Source organism: Lactuca virosa, chromosome 5 (genome assembly GCF_052849685.1).
Source record: "Lactuca virosa cultivar CGN04683 chromosome 5, Lactuca_virosa_CGN04683_v6, whole genome shotgun sequence".
Classification (NCBI taxonomy): Eukaryota; Viridiplantae; Streptophyta; class Magnoliopsida; order Asterales; family Asteraceae; genus Lactuca; species Lactuca virosa.
This window is the reverse complement of record NC_136430.1, coordinates 237,201,999-237,213,512: the sequence shown is the minus strand read 5'-3', so window position 1 is coordinate 237,213,512 and position 11,514 is coordinate 237,201,999. Positions and strand designations below refer to the sequence as shown.

The following is an 11,514-nucleotide window of genomic DNA, read 5'->3' as shown; positions in this document are numbered from 1 at the left end:
GTTAGGTATAGAACCATTAAAACTACAATACAATAAAATACAAATCGCTTTTACAAAATTAAAAAGAAATCTAGATCAATGGTGCATTAAAATAATCACAATCACTTTAACAATTAATGTATACGAATCATAAGATAATGTCAAACAAAATTATCCTCAATTTTGTTATTTTCGAATATGGAGTTGTATAAATTTTTAAATTTTGATTATGCGGAAAAATAGTTATTCATAAGATAAGACAATGGTAAACTTTTAGTCCACAATTCTACATCGATTAATTGATAATGCTTGAGCCCTCTCAGTTATTTTAAAAAAACAATTATTATTATACAAATATCAAAACAATGAGTCAACAAAAGTACGAGAATTATAAGGCCACGTTTACTTTATAACCGCCGCCTTTACCTATTTCATTTTAATTTAATTGGCTATTAATAAATAGTGATATATATCAATTCATATATATAAATTTGTAAGTTGTAAGAATACGGTCATTTTTTTAAAATAATGTTTATTAATTCTTTGTGTTTTCTTTTTTTTTTTTTTTTTTTTTTTTTTAGTTTAGACTTATACTATTTTTATATTACTAAGACTATCAACATCCCTTATACTTAAATCCAGGCTTCGCCCTACGTGATTTCAAAATTAAAATATTAATATCTTTTTTTGGGATATTATGTGATTTTAATTGAAACATTGAAAATAGCTGGTGGGTATGTTAATATTAGTATCAAATAAAATACAACATGACGCAATGAATGAATTAAATAATACATGTAATATGTAATTAACACAAGAAGTGACATAAAATCAAAATGAAAGACAAAATAACATACCTTTTTATTACTTGAATGCTAACGTCGAAATATGATGAAGTTTGCCGACAGTAATGTAATGTATATATACTAATTATTTTGGTTTGTTACTAAGGAATAAAATTTATCCATTATTTAAATTTTGAATTTTTAAATTTTGAATTAGTCTGGATAAATGAATACGATAAGGTTTATATTTGAATTATCTAATTTATTTGGATAGAAAAATAGGATAAGATATATATTTGAATATTTTGTTTTAGAGATAAGAAAACGTACCAAAAATTATCCTTTATTTTGTTATTTTCGAATTTGGAGTTGTATAAATTTTGAAATTTTGAAAGCCTTCTTTAATTTCCTAATTTTTCTCTATAACAGTTCCACTTAATCCGGACGTATCCATGGCAATTTTTTGGATTGTTGCCTGTAACACCTTTGATGTGATATATAGCAAAATTTATGCCTTTGATGTTGCACAAAAACAACAATGAAATTATTGAAAATATGGAAGTAATTAGTACAGTTTTTAAAAATTTAGTCCATCAAGTTCCACATAAATATCGTCTATTAACTTTTTAATTTTTCTTTCACAATGTAAAATGCAAATGGTTGTTTATGAGCATTTCTTCATTTGGGCTTTACGATCCAGGCATCACGGTTTTACCTTCAATGACTCTCTTGCTTTCCGTTGAAAGAAATAATGATTATCTCCATTATTAATTTATTATGTACAAATAAGTCAATGTATGTTGACTTTTATCCCGCTATGTCCACCAGCCGGTGTAAGATGATGGTGCTTCCAACTCCTCCCTTTATCATTTTTTCGTCAATTAAATAAAATCTGGAATAGTTTGATTGTCAAATAAGTCAATGTATTTTGGTTATTTTTTTAATACTTATAACAATGTACTATCTAAAAAGTCCTATTTTTGACATATTTGGTCTGCTCATGGAAAGTTTTTAGCATTTAAGTCCACTTATAACAATGTTTTATATAAAGAAGTCTTTGTAGAGTTATGAATTATACCTTCCTGTTTTTCATTTGGAATATTATTATTGTAACTTTTTAATGTACTTGCTTTTTATATTAAATTTCGATCATATGTTATCTGAAAATATTATTTTTATTTCATTAAATATGAATCAGTGACTATTTCAATGTTGTTTTACTTTGTCAATCGTGTAGTACACGAGTTATAACCTAGTAAATTAAACCAAACAACCCGAAGCAAACATACATATCATATGGAATCTATAAATTAAGGATCAACATAAACCGAACCGGAAATATAAAAAGAAAAAAAAACCAAAAAACCAAAAATTCAGTTACTATAATAAGCAACAATAAAACAAAAATTCAGTTACAACTAAAAAAATAAATAAAAATAGGATACTATAATAAGCAACCAAATCAAAGTATGATGATACAATAGACACTAAATCAAACTATTTTGGTTCAAAATGAAACTAAAAATCATCTACAAAAGGCACTAAATCAAATTATGTTTAGGTTATGTTCATATAAAGGTCTTCATCCAATTTTCTGTATTTACCTAAGAGGAAGCCATTCTTGTCAACAATCATATAACGACCATACTGCATCCACCAATTTAGTTCTCCTTTATCTGTTTCCTCATTTGCATTTGATGACTTATTGGACTGTCTCAGGTTGCATTTGGACAATTACATTGTGATTTGGAAGATCATAGCCCTCACCATTTATGCACTCTTCACATAACCATCCATGTTTGGGAACTTCATTTGGCATTTTCTTCATACAATAAGTGTGTTCAGCGCCATCCATGCATCTACTACATATAGCAAGTAAATGTCCATGCCCTACATCTCCACATATATCACACACAATGACATCGACAACAACTTCAACATCCATTTCTGAGTAGTTTTAATCTGAAAAAATTTCAAAAATTCTTTATCAAATAAGGTTTATTTTCAGTAGAAAGACCTTGTAGTAATCAGAAAGATAGAACAAAAAAAAATTGAATACCATTAATTAACAACCTCAATAAGAAGCATTCGTGAACCAGAAATTCTCAAAGTGATTCCACCATCGTTAACATCCGTTCCAGGTTAAACCAATTGATGAGATGAGAATCCCAATATGACAATATAACCGAACCAGTGTTTGCCTCCTGCAATAGGAGAACGTCAAAAAGAAATATGAATTTTAGAAAGAGGGAGATAAGGTTATGATAAGGTAGCAAGAACGAAGGAAAATTGTGACCTCACAATTGTTTGTTTCAATGGCGATTTGATGTTATCGGGACCAAACTTCTTTATTCGAAAGACGAAGAACTCCCCACCCAGGTGTTTGAGAGTGGGAAGGATCTAATGTAGAAAGCAGATAAGAAGAAGCGCTGTAGGTCCTTATTCTTTAACAGATTTCGTCAAAATCTGCAATCACACACACATAATTCATTAGTTTCATGAATCAATCGTCTCCATTTGATCAGTAAAGGTACGATTCATCATGCAATACGACATAACTACAAAATCATCTTCTAAATAACTCAAAAGTTGCCAATAAGGCAATAATTAAAATCAAATTTCTATGCACACAAACATGATTCATCAATAACACCCTCTAACTGATCACTAAGGGTACAATTCAGTCCATATAATTTCAAGATTATGTTTGATCTTCAAATCAGTACAGTTAAGATTAGCATATATTATTAACATGTCTAACAGAGATCATTATCCTCGACATAACTAAAAATTGCCATTAATTGAAATCGAGTTTGTGTACGAAAAAAACAGAGGAAATGTGTGCTTGTGATTCATGCATGCATGCATGACAATACTCAATAAAATAATAAGAAATAAGAATTGAACATTAAAATTGTCCAGTAGAAACAGAAGAAATAAAAGAAAACAATGAATTGAAGAAATTTTCGAAGTAAATAATGAACTCATACAGACCTTTTTGTCTTCCTGAAGATCATCCGGAAGGTGGTGGAAATATTGGGGGCGCTGATGTTTAGATAATGATCGTATTCCGTATTTGGTGGCTAATTTTTCTAATTGATAAGCTTTGAAGGAGTTATAACACCTAATTCGAATTTAGTATTTCTTGAATAAAAAATGAAGTGTTTTTAAGGATGACATCACCACAAATATTAAAAACGATCTAAGGATTAAAATCAATCAAAGAAATCCAATGAATGGTTCTGATTGTTGAAGGTGACATCATCAAGTTTTTGTTTTAATATATATAGAGATGATTAATCACAATATAGTATATATCTTAGTTATCATCATACAACAAGCGATATGGCAAACGGGCAACAAGTTGTGCCGCTAAGCCTTTTGTATGGTAAAGTCAGTTTTTTTGAAAACAACATCCATAAATCGATGGTCGTATCAGTATATTTCGTCTCTCATCTCTTCCCTAAGTTCCTTCCGCTCATCATACACCCTCCCTACACAATCTGCCTTACTTCGTCAACGACATCGCCTTTCCGATAACCAGTAGCATATATGCTATATACACATGTATACATGTGTGTTCACCATTGAAACTAATTGCTCAAACATATGTTTCTCACATTCAAATTATATCGGTATGTATGTGTAAGTATATATGTTTGTATGTTTATTTGTTTATAATTATGTGTCTTTTTGTATACACATACACATACATCTATGTATAGAGATTAATAAAATATTGTTTTGACAAATGTGTCAATATATGGTGTATATATATACGCATATACATATATGTATTATACAATAATTATTAATTAGTTAAAATTAATATTCTTACGTATTTTTGAGAAAAACCGGCTAATCCAAATAATTATATGGGCTGAAATAATAATGGGTGGGACACGATTTTGAATGATGGTGGATGTAATTTCTTTTATTAAACACAAAAAAATATTAAATTAAACATAATAGTTGCCAGGAATTTGCGAGGAAATGCCTAAAATATATGTTATCCTCCGAAATAGATTGGAAATGCATAAAAACTTCCAAGGAACTGTCAATTTTCCGACTTTTCTAAGAATGTCGTAGAAAAGTGTAAGAATTTCTGAGGAAGTTACAAGGAAAACTATTTTACATTATTTCTAGGAAACCCTCGGAAATGCGTATGAACTTCGGAGGAAAAAAGTTACTAGGAAAATTTTGTAGGAACAAGAACCTTTTTCTAGTAGTGATACTTGATATCGGTATATCTCAAGCTTCCCCAACGTATCTATTAAAAGGTCTATCATGGAATTTCTCCATTAACTTTATGTATCTTTCTGGTATGGCCATAGTAGACCTTTCCATTGTGTTTTTGTTTCTATTTCAACTTTGACAATCGATGCAAGGAAAAACAAAAAAAAAATAGTGCTAAAGACACATCTAATCATAGATCCCCATTCTTAGATGCTTATGTTTGCCTTGAGCATGCCATTGCACGTCATTGCTCTCCAACCACCCAATTGCGATACTCACATTGTATAGTGTCGGGGATGTCCGCTTTAAAAGCTATCTCTCTTCGTATGGTGTCTCTCTCTATACACCAGTCGCTCCCAATTAAAATTTAATGATCGATCAACGTATTAAGCTCTGTGAGAGATAAGCCAACTGCTATAATAACAACATGTGTGGTGGAGACTTGAGATGATAAACAAGTCAGCGATCTTCTTTAATACTCAAACATCATAATGATTCGTTTCCCACAGTGTCGGAGTCAAGAATTCTAGTATAGGGTTACAAACATTGTCAATATATATTATTTGTAGTTATCCTATCTCAGACATTAAAAAACATGGTACAATCTTTTTAGCTGGAGGTACAATAACCTAAAACTTGTTTGCATATATATATATATATATATATATATATATATATATATATATATATATATTGTAGTACTCCAACGCTCCGGTTTCCCCGTGGGTGGAGTTATGGGGGATATCTGTGGCTTATAGTCAATGCGCAGTTGGTAGAGACAAAGGTTCATGGTGAGGAACTAACCCTCACTGGAATAAAAAAGATTGATCTTAATGGTGTGTTCGCCAGAGGAGAAAGGAACCATCCAAGGGTCACTTGATTTTTATTTATTATTTTGATTGAAAAAAATGGGTCTATGTTATTTTCATTATATTTTGGTAAAGATGTTTTAAACTACAATATTTTAGTAAATAAATTTTTTAAGTACTATACCTAAGTTAAAAGCTCACTAAAAATATAAACTTTGAGAATGAGCGAACTCCGGTTAAATTCTGATCAAGGTGAAAATAACACCAAAAAAGTAAACGGCCATGTTAGTCCGGATCTGCAACAAAACAAAAGAATAGAATAAAGCCTACAAAATCAGTAAAAATAAAAACAAATCAAACACAACCCTAGATCTACGGTTTTTAAAAGGAATAAATCTGCAACAAAACAAAAGGACAGTTTAATCAGATCTGGGGATTACTTAGAGAGAGACATAGAAGGGGGGAGAGAAAGAGACGTTTGTTATGATCGTGTGCTAGTGGGAAAGGTGATTGCATGTGGTGGGTGAAAACAATAGTGATGGAGGCTGTTTTTTCCCATTTTTTTGGTATCGTCTTCCTGATTCGATCGTTCTGCTCTTTATTTTCTTCTAATATTTTCATGTGGTAGACAGTAGAAAAAATATAGTTGAAAGTTTTTTTAACTATTCAAACAATCGTTATAAAGAGCTTGTGAACTTGCTGAATTGTAACTAACATAGAACCCTTTTAAACAAGATGTGCCGACAGAAGAAATAAACAGGTGCATAGCATACTAATGTCATTAATCAAGTTTAATCAAATATTATATCAAGCTACAATAGGAAAAACATGACTACATATGTTTTTAACCCCAACCTTTCATGAACGTCCCACCTCCACTTGGGTATGGATTTACATAAAATCCATCAGGTTTTACGAACCAATAACAATATTGAGTACTCCCACCTAAATAGCACATTTTTTTAATGGCTCCGTCAAACAAATCTATGCTCTGAAATTTTGAACCCCACCAGAAGTATGCATAAAAAAGAGTGCCACCACCAACCTTTTCACAAAAACCCCAACTGTAACTTCCAACGAATGGAATGGTATGATTCCCAAGATCATCATCTCCTGATTTGATATGAAAAACAAGATCATTAGGGACAGCACTAATAACGGAAACATTCCATTTTGAAGTAAAAGCACATGAAAAGGCTGTTGAAGCAATTGGGTATGTTAAGATGGCAAAGATGAATAAGTTATGCATTGTAGAAGACCTCATGTTTCTCATGAGTTCTTTCTAGCTATCAAGCGTATAAGTTTTCTTTATTTATATGCGTATTTGAATCCTTAATGATCAATATCAATTACTCATTGCATGCATGTTATTACTTTACCTTGTAGGTAGATTACGTTGCTATTCAACAAAAAATAAGCTAATAAACATATTGCCTTTTATGGGGAAACTTGAAGAAAGGTAGATTGACATCTATGGTATAAATTTAATATAGTTTGATTCATTTTGTGATTATCTCTAATATAAATGCGAACACAATTATTATAAATTTATATTTTATCCATGATGTGAATTAGTAATCATTTTATTAGTAATAAGGTAGTTAAATAACATAGAAGATATTCCCTAATTATTTTTAACCAAATAACATAATAGTCTTTCTTCTAGTTGTTCCAACCTGAATTGAATTTCACTAAAATCAATTTTGCATTTTTTTTTTCAATTGGAAGTTCCTATTTGGTAGAGTAGTTAAAAATCTAATTGGTAGCTGATAAGATAGCTTACGAAATAAAAGCTTTTGGTAAAAAAGTAGTTAATAAGATAGATTACAATGTAAAATGATATAAATGGACATTTAGATATATAACAAAAAGAAAAAAAAAGAATAATATATATATATATATATATATATATATATATATATATATATATATATATATATATATATATATATATATATATATATATATATTAATGTGAGACGGTCTAATTTTGTGAGACCGTGAGACCACTTTTTTTTAATGAAATATTCTAATATTCTTATGTTTATGAAAATTAAATGTGTAATATTCTAATATTGTGAAACAATAATTTTAACATATTTTACATAGAACTATTCTAAAAGATATAATGTTAGAATATATTGCATATTCAATATTTACGAACAATAGATTATTAGAATAGTTTATTAAAATTTGGTCTCATAAAATTATGCTCGTTTCAAATGAACTCATATATATATATATATATATATATATATATATATATATATATATATATATATATATATATATATATATATATGAAATATTTTTGGAAAAGATTCATAAGCTTATCAAAAGTTATCTTAAATTAGCTTATATAAATAAGCTATATTTTTTGTTTTACAAAACAATAAATTATGATAAGCTAACTTATTTTGTCAAACCGAGTCTATGTTTAAGTGTGAGAGACTCGGGGTCCCGCTATACGAGCTTGTGGGGTTTAAAAGTTAATAGACATAATGAAAGAATTGGATTGTGCATCTTTTTTATGGCTATTTCCGTGCGTAGCATCTAATAATAAGGTATAAAATAAAAATAGAAATAGATATGATTGGTTGTTTTTTCTTCTAAAAGGATTCATATATATAGGGACGAATTATGAGCGCTAAAATTAGGGAACCAAAAACAAATGCGATTTACCATATGACCAAATCTCTATTCTAATAAAAGAATAGTTTTAATCTCCTTTTAACATGTGTCACCCAAATACAATTTCTCATTAGTATTAAGCCACATGTCAATGTGATATATTAGGCAATAGTTCAAAATTCAAATTTTCTTTTTCAAATTATATGTTAAATTTGAAATTATAATAACTTTAAAATTTTGATATATCTCTTAGTTAATAATTTACTTAAAATAATTGATTAATAATTATGTGTTTTTTCTATGAAAGTTGAATTAATTTTATAACTTGTGATTCTCACGGGTTATAAACTAGTAAAATAATAAATAATAAATACATATTGATAAACAATTTATTATTAAGTTAGGGTTTATCTTTACTATTATATAAAGCATTTTATATATTTCTTGAAATTTAAGAGGTATAACTATTTGAACATCATGTACAATCATATTAAGCTTACAATATAATGAACACACCCCTACATGTGTTACGGTATTACCTTGTACATGTTGAAAACCCTAAAGATACGGCCGTTACCACCACTGGTGTCCATCACCCCTATCCCGCTGCCTCTCTCTCTCTCTCTCTCTCTCTCTACCCACACTACGATCATACCAGTGAACCATAATACACTCTCCAACCTCCACCACCCACCGTATCTAACCGTCATCTCCACCATTTATCTGCCTTCGCACCACTTTTTCGGTAACGATTCCACAGGATGATCCATCACTGCCTCTCTTTCTCTCAATACCCAAACTCACTCTCCAATCCTACCACCACTCATCGTCACTGACACCACCATCGCCGCTACCCCCACTTCTGTTGCCAACAGGTGCCCAAGTTTTGAGCATCCCTGCTATAGTCCTCACTGAAAAGGTAATGCATTTCTTCTAAACCTGATTATTTTGCTTTAAAAGAAAATGGTTATGAGTGTAGATGATTTTTATTGTTCTGTCAGATCTGTACTTTATCTGTACTGTGGTTTTTTCTAATTTAGGGTTTTGATTTGAAAGAGATATAAAAGAAAACGCCTTAACCATTAGGTTTTTTTTGGTGATTCTGTTTGTTTCATTCATCAGACTATTTATAGATTCAGTGGAAGAAATGAAGAAAGTGATAAACATATTGTTCTACAATAGAGAGAAGGCAGTTTGCCACTAACACTCCAGATATCCAGTTTCTTTTGCTTTTTTAATGTTTGTATTGTTTTACAGAAATGGATGCATGTTATGTAAATTGATGCCTTGAAGGCCTAATATGATAAAAGTAGAATCTCGCTTCAAGTTTTGTGTTAGCATCCACTACATCTGTTATGTCCTTGAAGGGATAATATGATATAACTGCATGTATTGAGAACTTATCCCTTTGGAAAATTATAGATCAGGTGAGTTATGGCTCAATTGGTTCTATTTATTAATATGTTAAATAAACTATAGATTTCATAGATGATAAAGAAATTTGTATTGTTAGATCTGTCTATTAGTATGTGAGTTTTAAAATTATTCTATTTTATTCTTACTTTATGAAGACACAGGGGAACCTGAGTCAAAGGAAGTAGAATCAGTTTCATCGAATTTTGTTTGAAAGGCATAAAAGGTATGTATGCTTTTCCTTTTTTTAATCGATATCCTTGCATATTCACCTTAATTTTTTTTTTGTTTTTGATGTTTGGAAGAAGGTACTAGGTAGGTATCACTTAATCTTCATTTTGTTACTTTTTTTTTGTTTCTAATAGATTTTGGTTACATGCAATTATGTTGAGGTCATACCTATGGAAATCACCTCACTGGAAGATAAGGGTATGAAGTATGATAACTCTCATATCTTATTATTTAATATTCCACTATTAACCATTTCTGTTTTCAGGTAGTTCACATTTTCAAACACTTCTTCTGCATAGTAGGCTTGGATTGAACTCCTTTTGTGTAAAATTTGTTGTAAGGCTTTAAATCTGTGTTTTTGATGATTTTTTGCAGTAGAAAATTAAATATCGGATCATTCTTTTGCTATTCTGGAACATACAAGGTATAATTACACATATCTTATAATTTACGCAGCCCTTTAATTAAATTTCTGTCAAGAAACACTTCTCCTTGGTATTAACTAAGGTATAATGGTTGATGACAAGTCTTAAACCATACGGATACCTGTCATAAATGTCTATTTTACGGATTTAATCAACTTTTTGTTTATCATTTTCAGTTGATGGGGTTTGTATGAATGTAGAACTAATGCATTGTTATTAGCTACACAATTGTAGAAGTGATCGCATAACCTTTGACTCTGTGAGGTAGATCGTTCTATTTTTACCATAAACATGGACTTATAACAACTGTTTCCCTTAATGTATCCATTATTGATGGTAACTTTCACTAAGCACTCATAACCAATGTGGATAGTTTTTTCCTAAACATTATTATCAAAATTTGTAATATAACCAATGTGGGATAGTTTTTTCCTAAACATTATTATCAAAATTTGTAACATATGTCTTTTATTAGTGTTTTAGGTTGTATATATGTAGATCCTGGTTAAAAATTATCAGATACATGTTGATATGCTTATTTTGGTTTCTTTCATATGTCAATTTTCTGTATCTGGATCCAGATATGAACAATACATGTTTTCTTTTCTGTGACTCTAATATAACTTTGATATTGATTTAATTTTTTTGGTGTTCGATATGGTTTTGGTTGGCTTTGATATGGTTTTGAATATGAATATGCAGAAATAATAAAATCAAGTATCATTATGAAGGGGGAGACAAATGAAGACCTTTTATGGTTGAACTATACTGGATGTCAAAAATGTACAAGACATGTGACTTCGGAGTATGTTATTTCTCTTACTATAACCTTCTATAACCTTTTCCATATCAATATCATTGATTTATATTCAATTCAAAAGTTCTAACTATTACTTTTTCCAGATATCCCTTCCACTATACAATCCACAAGCTTCCTCTACTACAAAAATGGGTAATTGTCTGTGTGTATCTAGGCAATTTATATGTTATTGTCTGTGTTTTTTG

At 29.8% G+C, this 11,514-nt stretch overlaps 1 protein-coding gene across 1 annotated transcript; it reads right to left on the bottom strand.

The window, feature by feature from the left end:
* Positions 1-6,653: 6,653 nt before the first annotated feature.
* Positions 6,654-7,073, bottom strand: LOC145112496 (S-protein homolog 5-like). The gene has a single exon (XM_079048664.1). The coding sequence runs from the start codon at positions 7,071-7,073 to the stop codon at positions 6,654-6,656; it is 420 nt and encodes a 139-aa protein (XP_078904790.1).
* Between the last annotated feature and the right edge of the window lie 4,441 nt (positions 7,074-11,514).

Coding starts and splice junctions, on each gene's coding strand:
- LOC145112496 (XM_079048664.1), bottom strand. CDS start 7,073: ATGAGGTCTTCTACAATGCATAACTTATTCATCTTTGCCATCTTAACA.